We start from the raw sequence: 25,233 nt of genomic DNA, 5'->3' as shown, positions 1-25,233 counted from the left end.
TATAAAATAAAAGAAGATAATGAGGAATTTTGTAGACAGTTAATACAGCCCAAACGAGTGCTCCGAATATATTAGCAACAAAGTTTAGACTATTAGAGGACTTCATTTCTGCTCGTCTTAACTTTAATCTGGCTCTTTACTTTTCTTTGAAAAGGTTTTTTAGGAAAGTGTTAAAAAAAATGTAAACAAATGGAGGAAAGAAACTTATTTACTCAAAAACGCATCAATAAATAAATTTCAGTCTAAAATCATCAAATTAAAATAAATTTGCATAAAGCGAGGGTCCTTACCTTACAAAGGTTCAGCTAGGACTAACAAAAAAGATTTCAAACTATATGAAATGTTAAAAATTGGAGCAATTCCTTATTACAATTAAATAAAAAAAAAGTTTTTTCAGCGACATTAAAACTTAAAACGAGAATTTACTACGTATATGAAAGGGGCTACTCCCTCCTTAACGCCCCGCTCTTTACGCTAAAGTTTGACCCTTTCTTATAACTCTACTTTTTTTTAAATAAGAAAAATTTTAGTGTAAAGAGCGGGGCGTTTAGGAGGGAGTAGCCCCCTCCGTTTAGGAGGCAGGCCATTTAATGAAGCTGTGAAGTTCCAACAGAATTTGATGTTCAGCTTATAAATGGAAAGAATTAATGCCACATCTTAAGCAACTTATGTAATTTATATAACTTTTACAGCTAACCACAGCCAAACACACATGAGTTACAGCTAAACACAGCTAAAGCTAAACACAGGAAATAACCAGAAAAAACGGGAATCATGCAAAACTTGAAATAACAAAATGCGATGAGAAAACGAAGGATAATCCCATTTTATTCCAGAAAATCAATAAAGAAAACCAAAACTATTTTTTTTCTGACTGAAAGGTATACATTTCAATCAAAGATTTTTTATTCTCTGTAATTCCGTTGCAAAAAAAAAATCACGTTTTACTATAAAAAGTTCAAATAAGATCCTTTGGCTAGATTTTGGGAGATTTTAAAATGTGGCGAGAGTTTGTGACAACAGCTATTTTATGACAAGAAAAAATACAATATAGGCGATTTGACAGTTGAATATGCTATATACAAATTTGAATCAATGGGGGAGGATAAAGACTGCTACCCTCCCAGCTCTATTTTTTAGATGTTGCAATTGTTTTTCATGCATTTTCTATAATTTTCAATGCATTGTTTGGATTTCCACTTTCTCCTCCCCCCATATGAATTACCCCTCCAAACTAAATTCTAATATTCAGTTTTAAGATCCCCTTCCCTCTTTTCTGCTCGTTTTACGTTATTCAACAAGTCTCCTATAGTACCTCTTTTACGGTTTGGAATCAGAGCCACCATGTACATGAATTCACCGATTTTTAGAAAATCGGAATTTCGGAAAATCGGTGGAATTTCTAATTCCACCGAAATTAGAAAAAAATTTCAAACCTTGAAGTTGATTTCATTTTGAAGGAGAGTGTTAGTCCGCTAATACTTATGGTAATTTTTTGGAAGCGCTAATATTTATGCTAAGAATTTGTTAAAAATATTTACGCTAAAAATATGCTATAGATAAATACTGTATTTAATATACTTAAAAATAAAAACAAAATATTAACCCCTAACAGAGAGGAGAGCTCGTAAGGTTAGGTGTGTAAATAATAGGACCCACACAAGACAGAACAAGTATCTTCTATCGACAAAATTACACAATAAATAATTTTCTGATCTGGACGACGGGGAGCAGGGCTCGATGTCATAAACAGAAGTAAGAAAATGCCGAAATAACAAAAAGAAATAAAAGGAAAGAAAAATGTAGGAGATAATAGAGGAGACCAACCGAGCGTGAGAATACCACAAACAAAATTCATACTAAAATCTATTATTCATCAATCCCAACATCCAGACAAAGAACTTTTTAATGAAATATGTTTCAAAGAAAATCGGCTTTTGAAACTTGGGGACATTTCTACTAAACTAAGTTTATTTACAATATGAGGAATTTGGTATCTGAATGAGAATCCAGTCTGATTTGATTGGGGGAAGGCGGTACTTCTTGGAGCGGACGTGGTGGGCAGGAGAAATGGGAGTTTCAATTATACCCAAATCATGGAAATAATTTGTTGAGGATTGGTTATCATAATACCACATTGCTGTTTGCACGTCCTTTAGTTGGTTGAGATTAAGTATATTGAGGAAAATATATAAAGTTTGGGTTTCTGACAGATCTTTAAGCCTTACAGGGCGATGAACAAAAGTAACCAGAATTGCCTTACTTTGAATTACCTGAAGAGGTTGTAGATGGATTATAAATATGTTGAGATAAATTACATTGCAATAATTAAGATACGATCCAATTGAAGAATGGTATAAAATTTTAAGGATGGAAAAAAAAAACGCATGTTTCAATCTATGAAGACAACCTAAGTTATGGGCTAGTTTCAATCTCAAATAATCAGAATGCTTACGGAAAGATAAAAGCTCATCGAGAATAATACCAAGGTAACGAAATGAATGTACTCTTTTTATCCTATTTTAATTTACGATTAACTCATCCATGGTAATTTTATTTAACGCCCAGAAAAGCTAGAATATCTGTATTAATATTTTGGTCCACTAAAAAATAAAAAAATAAAAATTTTAGATATTAAGTAATATTTATGGGTCGGCTAATATTATGGTAACTAAGAACGACGATTAGTTATTAGTCGTTCTTAACTTTTATACGAAAAATATTCTTTTTTTATTAATCTTTACCCATTTGTAATATTACAAGGTAATTACAGAAAAATAATGCCATTAACAGTAGCTTTGGCCTTAAAAAAAAAATCAACTTCACTTATCCAGTGGAACTTCTTTTCTTTTTCAGAAGAATTTTTTTTCAGTTTCGGGTCTCTAATTTCAGTTAGCAGAGGATTTAACTTTCCGATCTTAATTGTGATCTTAATTTTTATGCGGAAAAAACTTTTCTTATTAATTTCTCTCCATTTTGATATTAAAGTTAAATTATTGCAAAATACTACGTTTATGAGCAGAAGCTCCGGTATAAAAAAAAAATGCGCTGTTTATCCAGTGAAACTATCTCATACCTTGAAGGTCCATCATGGGTAGCAATTCCATTGTCAATGGCGTCTATTTCTTCTACAAAATTTTCATAAACTTTTTTATACAGATGAGTCATCTTTGGCTCCTCTTGGCAGTTTAAAATTTGGCTTAAAATTCGCTTTCCAAAATGATAATATACTAAACCAGCACTAGAAAGTCTTGTTGTCCATCGGAAATCAGGATTCAAAGAACTCATTGTTTCGGTAAACGACCTTAAAAGAACATACAACTATTAATAAATCAAACCTAAAAGAAGGGATTCCCTAAGGACCTGTAAAAAAGGGTCCCAGAGAATAAATAATGACGAGACCACACTGCCTTTCTATCATACAAAAACATAATGAGGAATTAACTGAAGACAATGAATAAAATATATATTACAGCCTAAGCGAATATTACGGCTATCTGACTAATAGCCGTGCTGAATTTCATAGCATTTCATCAATTAATTACAAAATAAATGTCCTATTCTTCTTTTATATAAGTTGTCTTTCCATTGCTCTTAAAATTCTTTGGTTTTCGTCATGCGTCATATTTTATTAATATTCTCTTAGACCATTCTTTAGCACAGGTTGTTCTCTTAGAACAATACTTAAGTGCATTCTTAGGTATAGATGCGATTTTACTTTGTTTTTATTTGTGTTTTTTTGGTTGGTTCATATTGATAACTGGGCTTGTTTGTACCCGATAATTAAAGTGAGTTATTTCCTATATTACGAGTTATTATTCTTTAACCTGAGTCAGGTTCAGGAAGGTGGTCGGAGCTGAGGGTATCAGCTTGGTTGAAGATATTTCCCAGAGACATGGTTCTCTTTTGCAGATCTAAGGCCAAACAGTTATAGGTTGAAAACGCTAAGCTATAAGAAGACGTAGATTTTAGGCGAGTTCTTACTTACTGTATTAAGCAAGGCTTCCTTCACTGGGTCCTAATAATACATTCAATCAGCAAACACAAAGACTTATTATAATACCTTCAGAGTGTGGCTTCAATGTTAAGACTAAATTTTCGCAACTCAACTCTTGATGTCCACATAGTTCCTTTGATAACGGAAGTAGAAATATTTCAAATTTAATTATTATTAAATAAAAAAAAATAGTTTTTTTTAACTGCAAGGAGCGTCAATAAAACTTAAAACAAACAGAAATTATTCCGTATATGAAAGGGTTGTCCGCTCCTCAACACCCCGCTCTTTACTTTTTAAAACAATAAAAAACTTTAGCGAAAGAGCGAGGCGTTGAGGAAGGGACAACCCCTTTCATATACGGAACAATTTCTGTTCGTTTTAAGTTTTAATGTCGCTCCTTACTTGCAGATAAAAAAAAAATCTTATTTAATTTATTAACGTTTTTCAATTAATGCATGTTTTGATTTTGGCTCACCATACATAAATAATTAAAACGAAATTGGCATATTTTTTTCTGCTAAATGGCTTTCTCATAGTTTTGATTGAACGATTTTGATTAAAAAAAAATGGGGTGGGGGAGGAGACCTAGTTGCCCTCCAATTTCTAGTTACTTACATGTGCAAGTAGATTTTTTTAACTAACGTTTTTGTTAGTAATAAACATACGTACCTTACGAATTAACTTACGTAACGAATTTCTATATTTGTGTATTTTTATCACGTATATAAGAGGTTTCGCCCCCTCGTCAATACCTCGCTCTTTACACTAAAGCTTGAATTTTGTCCCAAATCCTTAAAAATGACCCCTGAATCACAAAGGCCGTAGAATAAACAGTTGAAATTACTAAAAATGCTTTAGCGTAAAGGAGACGAATCCCCTTATATATGTAATATTTAATGTTCGTTTTAAGTTTTAATGCTGCTCATTGCTTCCAGTTGAAAAACATTATTTATTTTCTCATTTTTTTTTTAAGTAATGCTAGAAAATCCTGCGCCCCCTTCATGGAAATTCTCTTCCCTCATGATAAATTATTCCATGGAAAGATCCTCCCACTTAACCCTCTCCCCCGACCCACCCCCACCCCAACGCGAAAAGTCCCCCTGATAACGTTTTTACACTTCATAATAACCATTACTATATGTGAACAATGGTCAAAGTTTGTAACTTGCAGCCCCTCCCCCGGGGAGTGTAGGGGATTAAGTTGCCCCCATGACCGTGGGAGGGGGCCAAGGTGCCCTCCGATTTTTTGTGCACTTAAAAGGGCACTAGAACTTTTAATTTCCGTTAGAATGAGCCCTCTCGTGACATTCTAGGACCACTGGGTCGATACGATCATCCCTGGAAAAAAAAAACAAAAAATAGAAAAATAAACACGCATCCGTGATCTGTCTTCTGGTAAAAAATACAAAATTCCACATTTTTGTAGATAGGAGCTTGAAACTTCTACAATAGGGTTCTCTAATACGCTGAATCTGATGGTGTGATTTTCGTTAAGATTCTATGACTTTTAGTGGGTGTTTTCCCCTATTTTCTAAAATAAGGCAAATTTTCTCAGGCTCGTAACTTTTGATGGGTAAGACTAAACTTGATGAAACGTATACATTTAAAATCAGCATTAAAATTCATTTCTTTTGATGTAATTATTTGTATCAAAATTCCGTTTTTTAGAGTTTCGGTTACTATTGAGCCGGGTCGCTCCTTACTACAGTTCATTACCACGAACTGTTTGATGGGCTGACTCACAAAAGCTGAGTTAATATCCAGGCCACAAAGCCCATTGCCTCCATACCAAAATATCAATTCTTAGAAAAAATTGAGTGATCAAGAAGTCAATTCTTTTAGACACTGAAAATGGCGTTTAGTTGTTTGTACGTTATCTTCTCATTTCAACGACAGGTTTTTTTTTGGCTACGTACAAGCTTTTTTGTCTTTAAAATTATGAAAGGGACAGTATTCTAGAAGATCGTTAAAGAATTGATTATTATTATATGACGAACAATACTAGAGAGCTTTGATTTTCCCTTCTCATTGCCAAAGCGTTTTTTAATTCAATATTCGCAATTTTTGTCCATAAGAATATACTCAAAAGTAGAAATGAATATCCTTAGACATAATAAAATGTCTACTACATAGCTCCCATTGAGAGATTGTAAATGCCAAAAAACACAGCTAAAAAAAGGCGAGACGGAATATGACATATTTTTTACGATATACATATTCGTAACTACAGGCAATGTAGACCAGAAACCACCACAATACTTGCAACTACGCTCGTTAAATAACAGAGCCAGGAAACTTTTTTTCCGGAAAAAGTTCCTTCTATATGAATGAAAAAATAGCAAGGTCAAATGAATATAACGTAAATAATCAGATTAAATATCATTACATGCAAATCTCTAGACGTTTCATTTATCAGGCCTAAATAATTTCGTTAAAATATTGAGGAATACCGAGAAAATATCCTTATATACCTTATATACGTCATAACGTATATACATTTATATGTGTGATGAACGTATATATTACGTTATAAAACGTAACTACTCGTCAGTCATAAAATGAGTGATTTTTACTCATTTTTCTGTAAATGCGTTTGTTTTTATGCAATTTTTTTTCACCTAACGACTTACCAGTGGTGTTGTTAAGCCAACCAATCCGGTCCTTCAATTTTTTTTGTTTTATAAATCGTCGTTATGGACTCCCCCCCTTTATTAATCCCCTTTGTGAAAACCACCTCTTTAACACTTATGCTCACATCCATCCTTAGGGTAGTAAGATAAAACCGTAACAATATAACAGTCATATGTTTTGTTTTTTTAGTTTGCTTTTGTCACACTTAATAATAAAATGGATGAGCCTATACACTTCAATTTTTTAATATATTTATGGCCACTTTCAACATTGTTCTTGTTCTTATGGGGACTAGGATTAAATTTGGGGTTCTTCGCAAAAGCTTCGAGCTTCTGCCATTTTGTAAAAACATACTGCTGAGCGTCAACCGTAGTTGCAAATTTATACCAACAGAGACAAAATAAATAGTAAAAGTTAAAATAAATAAATTCGAATAAACAATAATAATTAAAAAAATAACCAAAAAAATATTATTTAATTAATATATTAATTAAAAAAATAATTTAATTATTTAACGATGTAGAAACGGTGTTACCCTTTCACTGTTACTAAGAAAGGGTCATCTTATTTTAGTTTTGTATTTTGTTTTAAGGTTTGGTTTTTTATATTTTTATCAGTTTTTTCTGCACTGAGGACGGTCAAGCGGAGGTCTTGACCAAAATCTTTGCATAATTTTTCAACTTTTTCGCTGGCTCTTTATTGTCCTAGTTTTCTTCCTTTCTTCGCGATTTAATGTTTTATCAATTAATATACTGAAAAGGATTTTGTTAATAAAATGAAAATTTTGTAAAAATTTGGCCTGAGAATTTATGGAAGACATGGGGAAGGGCTAGTCAAGATTTTGCCCCGGGTTCAAGAGAGGCAAGAGCCGCCAATGTGGCTGATAACAATGTGACAAGATGGGATGGGTTGACCTCAAACAAAAACATTAAAAAGTTAAAAATCATCTTGTTATATCTTTTGGCTCTTAGCCTTGGGAAGGATTCTTTAGATTGTTTCTTAACTTTTGAAGTATCTTTTCAACTTTGATTCTAGAAAAATGCAACAACTTTGTAATGCCAATAGATGTTTGTAATATTGTAATATTTGTAATATTGAAATATTCATAACGAATCATCTCTTAGAAGCAAAAAGCGTCAACTGTACATATTGAATGGAGAGCATAGCTGATTTGTAAGATTAGTGACAATTATCATTAGTGACAATTATGATTAGTGACAATTATCACAAATATCAACTCAAAAAAGGAAGTTATTTGAAAAATTAATTATACTTCCATTGTCCTATGTTTATTTTAATAGACTGGCATTAATAATTGGATTTCTGCAATACTCCTGCAAAGTTTTCAAAAATACTACTCATTTTAGGACTTAACTGATTCGCAAAATAAAGAAAACAGTTAAATTCGTCGTTTTTATGGCACTTGGTATTTACCAAGTGATATATAGCGATCGTTCCTTCTAAAGCTTGGTGGCTAGAATAAGCAAATGTCCTTGATACGTGATTCACGTAACCGTACTGGATTCGCTCTCTTTGGGGGACTTGGGGGGAGAGGTTCGATGATTTGGCGAGTTTGGTGCTTCTGGACGTGCTAGGACGATGAAAATTGGTAGGCGTGTCAGGGAGCTGACAAATTGACTTGATAAAGTCGTTTTCCCAGATTCGACCATCTGGAGAGCTGAAGGGTAAGGAAAAATTAGAAAAAATGAGGTTTTTATAACTTATGACTGGGGATCTTAATGAATTTTGATATTTCGAAGGACATCGTGACTCAGAGCTCTTATTTTAAATCCTGATCGGCATTAAGCCTCTGATTTTCCTTTTAAATCAATCTATTGATTCTTAGAATTTTGTTAGAGCTCATACCATATGAGCTCTTGGCTCTTAGCTCTTTTTGCCTCGTCACAAGTGCCATATGAGCTCTTAGCTCTTGTTCTTTACAAGTGTTTATCTTCACTGTTTCCCAAGAGGTCACATCTCCTTGAGAAAGAAGATCTTGTAACAGGCAGGTTAAACCACAGTACCGTTAGTTTGCAGCCACGGCACTATAATAATAGCAATCATACAATATATTATATACTAGGTGTTGGGGTGGCGCTTCGCGCCACCCCAACACCTAGTTGGTGGGGGCGCTTTGCGCCCCCCCCCCCAAGCCAACCCGCGCGCGTAAGTCGTTACGCGCCATTGTAGTTGTGTCCCTGTGTCCCAGCTGTGAATATATATATATATATATATATATATATATATATATATATATATATATATATATATATATATATATATATATATATATATATATATATATATATATATATATATATATATATATATATAAATATATATATATGTATATATATATATATAATATATATATATATATATATATATATATATGTTTTTAACTACGTAAAACTTTCGAATATACAACATTCTTTGCTGTCCCATTGTCTGTGCATATAAATAGATTGTCAGGTTTACCGACTCTTGAACATGCAACATATAATTGTCCATGGCAAAAACAATCCGTATTCAGATCTATACCTCATTATTCTAATGATTGCCCTTGAGCTCTGTTGATGGTGATTGCTAATCGAACATTCCCTGTGTCCCCGTCGTCATTTATATATCCCCCCTGTGCCCCCCGGCGTCCCCCGTTGTAGTTGTGTCCCGGTCGTCATTTATATTCCCTGTGTCCCGTCATTTGTGTCCCGGTGTCCCAGTCTGTAATTTCTCTTTAAGTGTCCCGGTCGTCATTTATATTCTCGGTACCCTGGTCTGTAATTTCTCTTTCGAGTGTCTCGGTTGTCAGGTTTACCGACTCTTGAACATGCAACATATAATTGTCCATGGGAAAAACAATCCGTATTCATATCTATACCTCATTATTCTAATGATTGCCCTTGAGCTTTGTTAATGGTGATTGCTAATCGAACATTCCCTGTGTCCCGGTCGTCATTTATATCTCCCCCCTGTGCCCCCCCGGCGTCCCCGTTGTAGTTGTGTCCCTGTGTCCCGGTCGTCATTTATATTCTCTGTGTCCCGGTCGTTATTTGTGTCCCGATGTCCCAGTCTATAGATGAGAACTCGTCAGAAAATAAGACCTAATACAAAAGAAAAGAGACGGATAAACTGGGAGTAAAAAAAAGGCACATAAGAAAAGAAAAGGCATTTGAAAATCATCAAAAAATAAGAATAAGAAAAAGAATAGCGTAACACCTGAAAGAAAAAAACAACGACAGAAAATCTATATATCAAATGTTTACCTATCAATTTACAATAACTGTATGTTTAGCTTTTCGCTGCCTATTAAGCGTATTAACAAGTAGGATTAGGTCAAAAAGGTTCTAGCGTCCAAATATGTGCCTTTTTGGGGTCCATTGTGGCAGCTTTAGAACATGCTTGATAAATTGAAACTCCTTTTACTAAAATAAAATCTTACTTTTGATGATGATCATATCTATGTCTTGAAGGATCATATATTGCTCCAACATCAACAACGATATCACAAGTGTCCAATATAGCCATGTTTCTGGATCTAGAAAAAAAGAATGAATGGACAATTCGAAAATGATAATTGATTTTGACAAATTGCATTAAATGCCGGGAGAATTTTTTTCCCCTGGCATCATCAAAATATTAGTGTGTACATAAGAAATAATCATCTATATGAGAAGAACAAAGAACTAATTGGTTAAAAATGTACATTTGTGTGTTTGTCATCTTTTCGCGCCAGGAAAACTGTATCCTCAAATTATAAGAACTAAAATACTAATGTTAGTATTTTCGCTAGACTATTTAGCATTAAGGAAATTCAAACAGAAAAATTCAAAACAGGCTTTAATACTTTAATTTCAATTAGTTACAATTTGTAATTTGGTCTAAGGTCTAATTTTATGAGGTTCTGCTTCTTAATTTTGTTAAAGTGCATAAAACTATTTGCTTTTAATTTCTGTTCATATAGGTTAGGTTTTTCTGCAGAACATAGGCTAATTAAAGAAAAATAAAGTCATGAACGACGAGATAATACCCAAAAAAATTGCATACATAGACAGGGTTGCCACTCCCAGTATTACCTTACTATACACGGTACTTCAGGAAGGGACGAAAAATCGAATATTACCTTCCCCAGAGGCATGCCCCTAAGAAACTATACGGCCTAGCACATTCATTTTACCATAGCCACCTCTTGCACCACGATATAATCCGTGATCTTTTGTTCCTCCTAACAAATCTCCCTATTATGTCTCTAATGCTTTCATGATTATGTTCCAATATTACAACATGGCAGACCAAAAACTAAGAGTACAAAGAATACAAAAATAAAACTATGTTCCTCCCTCCCCCTCTTGGAGCATATCTTAGTTCTATTGATACCAGAAAACTCTGACTTTGTAAGATTTTTATTTTCGTTGTTTCAAAATTACGAAGTTTTTAGGGCAGTACCACATTTTCGTCACTGTTGAAACATTGAACCCTGATAATAAATAAGACCAACCAAATAGTTAAATTTGACACAAAATTAAAAAATTAACAGTATGTTGATTCCCAAAGACAACTACACCGTCTAGGCAAAGCTACACCATTTTAAGCAGCTTAGTGTGGGTTTTTAGCTTATTTTTCACCCATGTTTCTTAATTCGGCAACTACTACCACCAAAGGAGCATATGGAGGGTTTTGATTTGAAACTTAAAACTCGATTTTCACAACACTTTAAAGATGTATAGACTATATAATATATGTAATAGCCTATATGGGGTGCATAGCCTGCAACTGTGTAAGTTTCCACTTAACCCATTCAAACACTCATATTTCATTTACACTGTCCTTGATAATTCAATTGAAGTAAATTAACTTTTTTAATCTGGTAGACCATATGGATAATTAGTCTGAATCTCTACTAAAGTGATTGTTTGTATAATTACTTGTATTTTGTCTACTGCTTCTGCTTCTGATACTGCTTCTGATACAAGATGATCAGCAAGAAAAGTGATTGCGCTAACTATAAAATTGGATTCATCCAAATGGAAGAAGCTTTAAATAAAATGCCCAATGCAGAAGAAGGAAAACGAGTTAAGAATTAGCACATATTGTACCAAAGCAACGGCCGTCACATCATTTTTCACTGTATTTATTATTTAATAAGCTTTTATTAATTTTAATTCGTTCTCAACTTCTCCCTACCAACACTATGCCTTTGTATCTTTTAGACGTATCTTTGTATCTTTTAGATTCATCATTTAGACGGAATGACTGCCATTCCAAGCTTCCATGCTTTCTAATTTCAAATAGCTTTGCCAAAATTTTCACTCTGGTCGTTCAATCATTAGTTTTATCCATTAAAGTAGAACAATGTTCAACTGGATAAGTTACGAATATAATACATAATTGGCGCTGTATTCGTGCGCAATTTGTGACTACAATGTTACCTGTGCGTGAATTATATTCTGAACAGATTAACAACATCAGAGTCGTAGAGACGCTCCAAGATGGCTATACACTAGGGCAAAGGGTATGGGTAACTTATGAGTGGGAATTGCTGTAGTGTCGACAAAGAAAAACTCCCAAAGCCATCTAGCAAATGGCGACACTTGGCATTTTTTCAAGCTCTGTAATCATTTTTATGGCACTTGGTATTAACCAAGTGACATATAGCAATCGCCAATTCTGTCGGTCTGTCTGTCTGTCGGTCCCGGTTTTGCTACTTTAGGCACTTTTAGGTAAGCTAGGACGATGAAATTTGGCAGGCGTATCAGGGACGGGACCAGTTTAAATTAGAAATAGTCATTTTCCCAATTTGACCATCTGGGGGGCAGTTGGAGGCCGATTAATTCGGAAAAAATAGAAAAAATGAAGTATTTTTAACTTATGAATGGGTGATGGGATCTTAATGAAATTTGATGTTTGGAATAATATTGTGTCTCAGAGCTCTTATTTTAAATCCCGACCGGATCCGATGACATTGGGGGGAGTTGGAGGGGGGGAAACCTAAAATCTTGGAAAACACTTAGAGTGGAGGAATCGGGATGAAACTTGATGGGAAAAATAAGCACAAGTCCCAGATATATGATTGACATAATCGGAACAGATCCGCTCTCTTTGGGGTAGTAGGGGGGGGGGGGTAATTCTGAAAAATTAGAAAAAATGAGGTATTTTTAACTTACGAACGGGTGATCGGATTTCAATGAAATTTCATGTTTAGAAGGACATCGTGTCTTAGAGCTCTTATTTTAAGTCCCAACCGGATCTGGTGACATTGGGGGGGGGGGAGTTGGGAGGGGGGAACCTAAAACTTGGAAAACACTTAGAGTGGAGGGATCGGGATGAAACTTGGTGGGAAAAATAAACACAAGTGCTAGATACATGATTGACATAAACGGAACGGATCCGCTCTCTTTGGGATAGTTGGGAGGGGGGGGGGGGGGTATTTCTGAAAAATTAGGTATTTTTAACTTACGAACATGTGATTGATCGGATCTCAATGAAATTTGATATTTAGAAGGATATAGTGGCTCAGAGCTCTTATTTTAAACCCGACCAGATCTGGTGACATTAGGGGGGGAGTTGGGAGGGGGGAACCTAAAACTTGAAAAACACTTAGAGTGGAGGGATCGGGATGAAACTTGGTGGAAAAAGTTATCACGAGTCCTAGATACATGATTGACATAACCGGAACGGATCCGCTCTCTTTGGGGTAGTTGAAGGAGGGGTTACTTCTGAAAAATTAAAAAAATGAGGTATTTTTAACTTACGAACGGGTTATCGGATCTCAATGAAATTTGACTTTTAGAAGGATATCGTGTCTCAAAGCTCTTATTTTAAATCCTGACTGGATCTGGTGACGTTGGGGGAAGTTTGGGGTGGGGAAACCTAAAATCATGGAAAACGCTTAGATTTGAGGGATTGGGATGAAACTTGGAGGGAAAAATAAGCAGAAGTCTTACATACGTGATTTACATAATTGGAACGGATCCGATCTATGGGGGGGGGTAATTCTGAAAAATAAGAAAAAATGACGTATTTTTAACTTACAAAGGAGTGATCGGATCTTCATGAAATTTCATATTTAGAAGCACCTCGTAACTCAGATCTCTTATTTTAAATCTAAACCGGATAAAGCGTAATTGGGGGGGGGGGGCGAAAATCTTAGAAAATCCTTAAAGCGGTGAGATCAGGATGAAACCGGATGGGAAGAATAAAAACCTGTCTAAGATACGTGACTGACATAACCGGACCGGATCTGCTCTCTTTGGTGGAATTGGAGGGGGGGGGGGTAATTTTGAAAATTGAGGTATTTGTAACTTACGAAAGGGTGACCAGATCTTAATGAAATTTGATATTTAGAAGGATCTTGTGCTTTAAAGTTCTTATTTTAAATTTCGACCAGATCCTGTGACGTTGGGGGGAGTTGGAGGGGGAAACTGGAATTCTTGGAAAACGTGAAAATTGGGGTATTTTTATCTTACGAATAGATGATCGGATCTTAATGAAATTTGATTTTTAGAAAGAATTCATGTCTCAGAGTTCTTATTTCAAATCCCGACCAAATCGTTTGACATTGGGGGGAGTTGGAGGGGGAAATCTTGGAAAAACACTTGGAGTGTAGGAATCGGGGTGGAGAGAATAAACAAATGTCCTTGATACGTGATTGACAGAATCGTACTGGATTCGCTCTCTTTGGGGGAGTTGGGGGGAGGGGTTCAGTGATTTGGCGATTTTGGTGCTTCTGGACGTGCTAGGATGATGAAAATTGATAGGCGTGTCAGGGAAATGCACAATTTGACTTGATAAAGTCGTTTTCCCAGATTCGACCATCTGGGGGGCTAAAGGGAGAGGAAAAATTAGAAAAAATTAGGTATTTATAACTTACGAGTGGGTGATCGGATCTTAATGAATTTTAATATTTAGAAGGACATCGTGACTCAGAGCTCTTATTTTAAATCCTGACCGGCATTAAGCCTCTTATTTTCCTTTTTAAATCAATCTATTGATTCATAGAATTTTGTTAGAGCTCATACCATATGATCTCTTGGCTCTTAGCTCTTCTCGCCTCGTCACTAGTGCCATATGAGCTCTTAGCTCTTGTTCTGTCAGGAAATGAAATCAGGCACTTATTACTTCTCTAATTTTATCGATGACACCAATTAAATTAATTATTCCTATTTTAAACTGAAAAACAAGTGTCACCAAATGCTAGACACCATTTGTTTTTTGTCTAGCACCAGTTGCCAGTTGTCTAATGCCATCTAGCCAAGCGCTAGATGGCGTTTGTTTTTTGCCCACACTACCAACAGTTCCCAGTCTTACAAGTCACTCATAATATTTGTTCTAAGGTACAAACAGAAATTTCCAAGACACTGTTAACGATTCCAAAAAGCAGATTTCCTTGTTTTTCAGGGGGGTGGGTCTAAACCTCTAGTTTAAAGTTTTTAACTACGGTGATCCTAATTCGATCAGCCATTTTGGAAGGGTGTTTAGCTCTTTTTCAAAATTCCCCAGAGCTTTTTTTGTAAAAAATGTACCAGTTAACAAACGTAATTAATAGTTATCATTCCTGAACAAAGTAACCAAAAAATTCTTCTTTCTCAACAGTTTTTGGTCAAAAAATGTTTCCAAACTTTTGGATAGTACAGGCTGTTATTCACTCTTTACTAGGTTGCCAATATTGCTGCAACAATGAGGAGACATGTAGATGAATAAATTGACTAAGTGGGATTCCTTTAAAATGGTTTTCAATTTCGGATAGTGAGCTACCATTGAACTTACTAAATAATTGTGGCATCTCCATATTCCAAGATTATCTTTTATTGCCTTACCAAATAGTTACCATTAAACTTACCTGATTATTTTTGCATCTGCATATTCTGGAAGATTCTTCAGCATTGATATGGCTAATACTTCATCACAATGAAAGTTACCATCATGTGTTCCAATACAAAGCTTACCATCTGCCTTCATTGTAAACAATCCTGGAATTAAAACAAATTAAAAATATTAAATACAATGGTTAAGTCTGATATTTTGCTGATTATTTTAAGGCATAAGAACACATTCAGAAAATTATTATTCAGACTTAATTATTCAGAATGAGGACAGAAAATACACTGCTGATTTTTGCAACCAGAACATAAAACTTAAGCATCTGAAATACTTGTAGACAAAATTCTAGCAATATTAGACACTAGCTTTTGAAGTTCTTTGGGAAAGGAGTTAAGGGATACTCTGACCATCAACTAAGGCTTCCTAAGGGATAGACCTAACTGTGTGAGATCTGTTGGTGCTGGAATATATTTTCTTGACTTCTTGTTGTGTTGACAAGTAATATTTATGCCTAGAATATCTAGGATTGCGAAGAAGAATGCAAGTGGCCAGTGCTGACAGCAACACCTGATAGTGCAGTCAGCATATATCTGACCTAAACTGTCAATGCCAGATTTATTTATTTTGTAAAACACGACTATCTCTGGTATGTCTGAAATTGCATCTATTATTTTTGTATTGTGCATTGAAGAGACCAAAGTCACTGTTTTGCTTTTCTTTGGCACAATACACAATACAGTACAATGGTGTTTTCTTTAATAAAACCAAAGATCAAGGAACCAGGCTCACAATCCTTGTTTTAGAAAAAATGCTACTGAGAGTTTCCACTACCTGGATAACCCTTGAATACCATGTAATTGTGGTATTACATTGGAAGAGCAAGTTCTGCAGTAAAAGTATTGGAAGAGCAAGTTCTACAGTAAAAGCATGGAAAGAGCAAGTTCTGCATTATTTACTGATAAATATACCCACAAGCTTCTTCCACCACCTTATAAGGGCATCCTCACCTTCATTGACTACACTTGAGGTCTGGGGTTACTGTATATCTGATGAACAGATTTTACATGCATCAACCTCCTCCTTTTTGTTAGTTTTGCTATCAATGATATTTTTTTCAGTCTGAAAATTATGAATCCTATTACAATCTTCATATGTTAGATCTTCTTTAGTTCCAAGGAGCTCTTTGACTTCTCCTTAAGTTAGTTGGTTGCGGCTACTCATTTAAACTTCCAAGAAAATAAGGAATAAAATGGGAAGGCAAAGGAGGGTAAAAATAGACACATTTTTGGCAACAAATACTTTTGGACCAAAAAAAATGCTATTTCCTCAAAAAAAAAATGTTAAGATCATCAGTATCTGTATATAAGAAAATATAAATCACAGGAGTGCAACTAGTTTCCCTATAAAATGTTAGCCATTAAGACCCTCTAAGAACCATTTAACAAAATATTTGACCCAGATAGTTTTTTTTTACAAAAGGATTGGGTTGGGTGAGAAACTACCCTAGACTCCTTACCTTCTTTCTTGATGGACACCAGAAGTTGACTGATTCCTTGAAGATTCATAGTGTGGTGTTAAGAGAATTATAACAACAACAGCATAGCCCCACAAGTTATTGAAAAATCTCAAAATTAAAGCATGTTGCACAATTTTATAACCTACCCAACCAGCTAAGGGTAAATGTTTAATCTTCCACAGAATTTAAGAAGGACAGTCACTGGATAAGTCGAAACTTTTATCTGTGACAAATCTACTAGTTCAGGAGGAACGCTTAAGATCCCAAAGGTTGGAATCTTGAATTGTTAATTTTTGCAATCTAATACACAGCAGTTGGATAGTCATTTAGTACCTCAGTGACAGAGATATTTCAAAGCACATAATTAACAATCCAAACATGACTCTCTTTTGGTTTTAACATGTCTCCTTCTAGAGACCTACTATTCTATAGATTGAGGCAAATATGGAACAGTTTAAATTTCTGACCTAGGAATAAGGTGAACATACCAGTGAAGGCCTTTTTATGCTCTTTCTGAATATAGTAAACTCTCTACTTGGGAACTATGTTTTAAGCCCATAATGGACTCTCAAAGATGATACCTTTTCCCTTTATTTTTGACTTTATAAAAGGGTTACAAACAACAATTAATCATATGTAAAATGATTGTGTATTTAATACATTCCAGTTGCAACTCCACTATACTTTACCCCCCCCCCCATGTTTACAAATATATCCAAGTCCACATTATATGTTTCCATTGCATTTTCTGATGCTCAAATTTATCACTGTCAATTCAACTTATGGGGAAACTGGTTTAAACAAGAGTGACACTAACAAAAGAATAGAAGTGGTAGGGTAAAAAAAAATAGTAGTACATGTAAAACCAAAACCCTCATATGTTGTTATTAATAAGGAATTGAGAAGAATTATATATATCAATGAATGCCTAAAAATATCAGCTATGGCCCAATATGGTTAATATTAAAATTATTTAAGATCAAAACACTTGAAATTATTAGTTTATTGACTTACCTATAGGGACCTCTTCTTGGAAATATTAATTATCTTATTTTGGTGTATGTGTCCTTTCAATGTTTCAGTTTTATTCATATTTTAATTGAAAACTGATTTTCTTCTGATTCTAAAGATGTAACTTTTATTACTTGCTGTTTATTCTATAAATCAAAAATATTAAATACACTTTTTCCTATTCAATTACTTGTCAAAACAAATACCTTATTTTTAAGGTATGCACACAAATTATTGATGGATTTTTCACCAAGAAGGCTGGGCTCTTGTTACTACCCTTCACTTTGCATCATGATGAAGCAAAATAGGAGGGGTCTGAAAACACATCTATATTTTTCTAGAATGCCACAGAAAAGTGGTCTTTCCTAATAAGAGGTCACTTACCCTAGGCTATATAAAATAAGAGAAAAAGGTATTGTCTTTGAGGGTCTGTAAATGACCTAAAACTGAATTTCTGAGTAGAATAATTATTATACTCAGAAAGAAGATAAAAAGGCCTCTGGTCACATGTTCATCTTATTCCTAGGTCAGTAATTTAAACTAGGCTACTCTATATTTATCCAGGTTTATCAGTCTAAGTAAGCATCTTAAAATGCCTTAAAGTAGTTTCTAGAGTTTTGTAGTGCTTCCTTATGAATGTTGGAACTCTTTTAGGAATACACATTACATTATTTTAAAATAAGTATTTTAAAAATTTATATCTAAAACTAAGTAGTATCCTTGCTGCTTTGCCTAGTCTATCTGGCATTTTTGAAGACCCACCACCTTTCTATGACACACAAATAACAGTTCAATAGGGACAAATCATTGAGGCCTAATTGTTTCATTATTAGCAAATAAACATAGTTTATCTGCTGAAGATGCTCACTGTATATTTGACCAAAATGTTCAAAGATTTTATTATTGCTTTACTGCAAAAAAAAATTATTTGTCCCTGCTGAACATGGGCACCCAAAAGTGGGCAGAGAGGTGCCAGCCCTTCCCCCTGGTGAATGATGCTGCTTTATATTTTTGTTTTGAGATTTCTATTATAAAGCATTGGAAGTGCTGATTAGACCTTGTAAGCATCCCTAAAATTTAGCTTATGGGCACCAATGCTACTGAACAGGGTAAAATTCTAGTTGATTGGCTTTTAGCTATCTGGGGAAGGGGTTAGGTAAGGAAAATGAAATTTTCAGGGATGGGTCTATAGGCTAAAGTAGGCCTATGTCTGGGAAGATATTTTAAAGTACCCACCTCTACTCCTTCTCCCTCCAGAGGGCCCTGAAATTCAACTACATGACAGGTCTATTAGTTGCCTCTTCTCTGCCTTTAGTTCTGAAAATGCAATTCCTGTTCTTTAATAGAGTTCTGAGCCATATGAATGTTTTTTTTTCAAAACTTAGGAAACGTATTTGCATATCTTTAAATCTTTATATAGGCTAAATTGGGATTGCGCAAAGTTGTGAAGCTGAAAAAAATTTTGTTTTACTTCATTCAAGCAGAAGGTCTGTTTCACAAGGTTTTGCTTTTATAACACATATATTTTTACAGATCATCAAAGGTCAGGGCCCTCTAGAGGGAGAAAGAGTGGAGGTGGGCACTTCAAAATACCTTCCCAGGACATACTTTAGCCTTTTGACTCATCCCTGAAAGTTTCATTTTCTTATCCTAACGCCTTTCCAAGATTTCCAAAAGTCAATCAATTAGAACAAATTACTTAATCTTAGTAACTGAAAGAAATTTTATTATTAATTTTATCAAGTGTTATCTCTAAAATATAACAACAAACCTCTGGAGAAACTTCGAAAAAATTTGAAAGTTATTCGGCTTGGCATTCCATTTATTTCTTCTTTTGATTTTTGCAGAAGAACACGCCATCTATTTACAAAATATTCAGGGAGGTAAGTTGTTTAGGAGGGTTATTATAATGTTCAAGGTTATATTTATTTTATTTATCTTTGAGAATATTACTAAGGACACACTAGAATCCATATTCCTGCGGATATTTAGTGGATCTATACATTTACACACACATTCGATAAATAAAAGAAAGGTTTCATCAAAGAATGAAAATGGAATGAAACAACTTACTCGATACAATGCCACTCGTAGAATTTTTTTAGTGTTTTTGACATTTTCTTTGTTGTTTCTGATGTGAAACTTGTAAACTGGCTTAAGAATGGATCTTAAGCTGCTATTCAATTTTAATTTTCTTGTCACTTCTTTACTGTGGGATAATTCAAATTAGCTTCAGAATGGCGCTTGAGCTACCATCTAAATTTAACTGTGGGCTATTTTAGACCTCTTAAGAGGCTGAAATTTAAAGTAAAATGAATTTTACAATTGGCAATTGTAGCACTAAAGAAGTTATGCACTCTTTAAGTTTTCGTATTTGTCAATCTTTGACCATTTCTATGGTTGACAAAGTAAAATCTTACATTTTTCTTTTACATTTTTAAGTTAATTTTGTCTTCGTATTGAAATTTGTAATTTGTTCACCATTGATATAAAAACCATCGGCAATTTTTATCTCTTTTAGAAGAAAAAATATAAGGGTTTTCAATTTATATGAGTAGTAAACCTAAGAAGGGTGGCTGTTCTTTTAATACCCTTCTCCTCCAGATGTCCAACTATTAAGTTCAAAGGTACATATTTTGCACATTGCTTGAATGGAAAAAGTACATGGTTTTCCATGTGTGTGATTTCAATTACAAAAAAGGGTGCGAGAACCTTGATGACAAAATCTCCTTCATTGTGTGAATTTTCCATCTATAAAATGTGAGGCCTAAAGTGGCCGGGGTGCCTTCCAAGATCAACTACTTCTGGTTATTTTTCATCAGGACAGGCTTTCACTGCTGTAATAACGGCTTGAAAGTCAGGGTATAAGTACAATGGGCCACTGAAAAATGAGAATGATGAATTCCAGGGGCTCATTTACTTTCTACAAGTCCAATCTGTTTGAAGACTCTTTCTAGAGTCTCCAATCTGCTAGAACCTTAAGGGACAAGTTTACATTCTATCAAGGGAAACCAAACGGAGTTTTAGAGGTAGTCGCTGCTTCTGAGCTCAACCTACTTTCCACTCTCAACTGCTCGTATTGACTTTGATTTCTGTCTGAGGGTGGGAATTTTTTACCTTTTGTTATACCAATGGGTTAACCAAATAAAAATTTTATTCTTCTAGAATATCTTTACGAAAATAATGAGTTGTGAGCAAGAATGTGGAGCTTGTTCCCCTTTAGGAATATTTTGAATTTTGCGAACCAATGCTTTTTGAAAAATGCTTTTTGAAAAAAAACTCGTCTAATGCATTTGCTTCCGAGACAAAGTATAATTTTAAAAACTAATCTATCACCTCCCAATAAAAAGAGAGTTTTTGCCCTCCCAGAAGTCATACTGCATGAGTTAAATCAGTTAGGGTTGGTGATTCAGAAACTTCAGAAATTAATTCTAAAATCATCACTTTCATAAAACTATTGCTAGTTATGAGACTCCTCCCCCAGGAAATTCCTTTATGGTGTTCATATTCCCACCCACCCCATCCTCCATGTTTTGAAATCATGTGCTGTTGTTCCAAAGGATATTCAAAAGTATAGGATTTTGCAGGGGAGGAAGAATTAATACCAATAAATAAAACAAAACGATGGGGTGTTTTTATATAGCAAATTAAGGGTCATGTATTTTACATATTAAAGATATTAGGAGGAGATAATATCTAGGCTGAAAGCCTCCCACTGTGTTTATATCTATTTTCTGAGTGTCTAAATGTGAAACTGTGAAGTTTATCCGTTTCAAAATCATTGTGATTAAATGACATTTTTAAATTGATAGGCAGTTAAGAGTGATTAAATAGAACTTTAAAGCTCATTCTTGGAATTTCGGGTCTCTGTATTGTCACTAAATATGAAATCAGTTTTTCCTTTCAAAAGAAGGAGAAGAGTTACCTAAGATCGAAACGAACAGAAATAGTTCCATAAATGTAAGCCCCTTTCCCCCCTCATCCCCCTAAATGTTTACGCTATTTAATTTTTTGTTCTGAAGGGTAACTGCTCAAACACAGGGGATGTTCATTTGAAAAGAATGTTTACTTTATTTATTTAATATTTTTTGGTTTGTAACACAATACCCTGGGTTGCATTATATACAAAGAATTGTATCACCTTTTGAAAGCATCTCCTATATGCTAAAAGTAAATTTGGGACACACATTTCGAAACAAAGGAGCTTTCGCCCTCTCATCGCTCATACTGCATGATTCATTATAGGGAGGATGGCTTGGCTAAAACTTCAAAGTCACTTTTAGGATCATTCCATGGTATTATTGCAAGTTTTGAGATCCTTTCCAGGTGATCATAATCCCTCAACCCATTTCACTGTTAAGCATCTGAATTTAATCTTATATTGAAAACAAAAAAAGAGGGACACTGAAGCGAATCTGAAGCAAATTTTCTTATGATCATGACTGTTGATCAATAACTTTAAATTTGAAAATCTTATATAGCTTATCCAGAATTATGATAAACAACTGATTCTTTCGATATGTGTTTTGTTATAAAAACTCTTTTTTTAGATTTTTGCATACTATTAGCCCTGGTCATTCCTTGCTCATACCCAAATTTGGCATAGTTCAGAAAAAGGGAGATTAGAAGTCAATTTTTGCCTTACTCCCAGCCTCCCTTCCCCAGAAACTTCCCTTCACCTGAAGGCGTGTTGGAAGTTGGAAAAGTTTGCCTTCAAATACATTTTTTAAGGCATCCAGTAGACTTTTGTTCCTAACCCAATGACTCAGCGGCCCTTCTCCATATAAGCTGATGTTTTATTATACATTAAACTAATGTTTAATTATGCATCACTGTATATAATTTTGTCAAACATCAAGTGAACGGATATAATTTTCGACATTCGAGTCAACAAGTGAATCATCAAGATAATTAACTACGGAAATAAATTATATGTCTATATTTACATGCTTATCTAAAGTCATTTTCTGGAGGTTTTGAGAGTTCAGCATACAAGAATATGTTTGAAAATTAGTGTTAAGAAGACCAAGTTTCTTATACTATGATCAGATTACGGTAAATTTTGTTGAATCGAGAAGATCAGCAAATAAAGAGCTTTGCCTGTCTGAGTAAAATTATCCCTCAAAAAGTTTTTAATCTTTCTTTAAAAAGGGGGAATTCATAAAAATCTTAAGTTCTTATTTGTGGAAAGAGATACAGCTATTTTGAATTTAAAGACATACGTTTTGAAATATGAAGATTATATATCCTTATTAAGATAAGAAACAGAAAATAAGCTAATGTAATAATAAGCTAATATATAAGCTATAAGCTTATATATTATATTATAAGCTCCGTATAAGATAATGTTTAATTATACATTACTGTATATAATTTTGCCAAACATCAAGTGAATGGATATGACTTTTGACATTCGAATCAACAAATGAATCATCAAAATAATTAAGAGAAATACATTATATGTCTCTATTTACATAGATAACCTCGAATACCACACTGCCTTTCCATGACAAAAATATAACAGTTCAAAATAGGGATGCAACCTTTTAATTCACACCGAAAAAAATATAAAATTTTTAACTGGATATTTCGAACACATATTCAGTGTCCATCATCAGCAGTAAAACTAAAAGACATTAATAAAAACAAACAAAATTTATACCCCATAAACTAATTAAATATAGTTTATTGCTTTTATTTTTTTTCCAATGCAGCAGCGGAAGCAAATCTCCTTGACCTTTTCGGTTCGAGTTCATTAGATTTATCTGGCATATCAGGTGGACAGAGGTCAAAGCTCTTAGTTTAAAGCTCACCTAAGAGCTTTGACCTCTGTCCACTTAGGATTTAACCACAAGGTTATCAGGGAAACGTTATCTAATGTTATCTAAATTATATTAGTTGCACTTATGACTTGGCACAGGTATCCCTTTTTGTCACGCATGTAAGATGGTTAATACTTTCGTTTGCAAGCACTCTAGCCTATAGCTTACTGATGGCTTCAGACTGTAGAACACCCTTTACCAGTTAACAGATGAAATTTTTTTCAGAAGCTCTATATGTCAAGATATGTTGCTCAAACAGGATTCATAAATCCTTGATCTACTTGTGATGCGAGTTTCGGTTGCAATACCTGTGTCAAAAAGGATATCAGGTTCCTAACTGTTGAGAGTTAGCCTAAGAAATACACAGAAAACTTCGGCGGTGATCTTTAGTAGAAAGTAATCCGGTATGTAGTTTTTAAATCAAGTAAACGAAAACCGAGTATACCACTTCCAAAATAAGAAGAAGGTGGAACACTGACGTGTGCTCAGAGTCATAAAAAATTTAATTTGAATTTACTGAGTGGCCAGTGCCTACTCAGTCAGGATCGAACTCCGAATGATAACCTAAACAAATGTATTTGTAAACGATTTTAAATAAAATACAAAAAATCTTGATTCCAATGAACAATTATACTGAAACAAAAAAAAATCACTTTATGAAACATTTGTGTTAAATAAAGAAAAACGAAATTACATTTAGTTTGTTGTCGTTTTCGTGTAGTCAGCATGACCCGCACCTCTTGAGACCTCTTTTTCGGACTGAATTTTGTTTGTTGCACCTCTTGACAAGTCCAAAAAAACACCAGGAAGCTTTCACAGTTGAAAGAATAAACTTGAACATGGGAAACATTTCAAACTAGTTAGGTAAATTGGAGTGTAAATTCACAAAGACTTGATAAGCTCTAAAAAATTTTCTGGATTCCTATCAAGAAGACCCAAAATGGGGAATAATATGAGTTCTTGGATTATCGATCTTTTTTAAAGAGCAAATTGCCCCTCTCCCTAGATTTTTTTTTCAAGGTTCAATCGGGTTTAATTAAAAAAAAAGGAAATAACTAAACTTAAAGTACACTGCTCTGTGACAAAACTCACGTTGAGACCCATTTTGACACGATTTTGTCAAAATGAGACACGATTTTGAAAAATAAACTACAGTTAAAATAAGAAGCATTTAAGTTATATTTACTAGTTGTGTTTAATATCTCAATCTCTAACTCACATTAACCGTCATAACCTAGAATGAGGCCCATTTCCAGAATCTTAAAAATTTACGAAAAAAATACAACCCTTTCATAATGGCAAGGGTTGACACACACGGTATCAAATTTGAGGTCGAAAGCGTACTGGCAAGAGGACTAGTTCTCCATTTGTTTGACTACTTCAGATCTCGACATCGCCATATCCTTGCATAGATCACATGCGGGTATCCTTGTGTAGAT

The 25,233-nt window shown here is 34.3% G+C and overlaps 1 protein-coding gene and 1 long non-coding RNA gene across 4 annotated transcripts in view; one reads left to right on the top strand and one right to left on the bottom strand.

Annotated features, from left to right (window-relative positions):
* Positions 1-19,811, bottom strand: part of LOC136041971 (MYG1 exonuclease-like) — a 31,668-nt gene extending 11,857 nt beyond the window's left edge. Inside the window, exons 1-4 of one of the 2 annotated variants that reach the window (XM_065726793.1) lie at positions 19,744-19,811; positions 15,465-15,594; positions 10,068-10,163; positions 3,077-3,304 (exon numbers count right to left, since the gene is read on the bottom strand). In XM_065726793.1, coding sequence (XP_065582865.1) covers positions 3,077-3,304; positions 10,068-10,163; positions 15,465-15,594; positions 19,744-19,789 — 500 coding nt within the window. In that variant the 5' untranslated portion in view covers positions 19,790-19,811. Of the gene's footprint in view, positions 1-3,076; positions 3,305-10,067; positions 10,164-15,464; positions 15,595-16,961; positions 17,026-19,743 lie in introns of those variants that run through there. The other variant, XM_065726792.1, reaches the window with a different exon arrangement.
* Positions 3,301-25,233, top strand: part of LOC136041975 (uncharacterized) — a 43,345-nt gene continuing 21,412 nt past the window's right edge. Inside the window, exons 1-2 of one of the 2 annotated variants that reach the window (XR_010621139.1) lie at positions 3,301-3,788; positions 24,020-24,198. This is a non-coding gene — a long non-coding RNA (uncharacterized LOC136041975). The remainder of the gene's footprint in view (positions 3,789-24,019; positions 24,199-25,233) is intronic. The other variant, XR_010621140.1, reaches the window with a different exon arrangement.

Source organism: Artemia franciscana, unplaced genomic scaffold, assembly GCF_032884065.1.
Source record: "Artemia franciscana unplaced genomic scaffold, ASM3288406v1 PGA_scaffold_52, whole genome shotgun sequence".
Classification (NCBI taxonomy): Eukaryota; Metazoa; Arthropoda; class Branchiopoda; order Anostraca; family Artemiidae; genus Artemia; species Artemia franciscana.
This window is presented reverse-complemented; position numbering and strand designations above follow the sequence as displayed.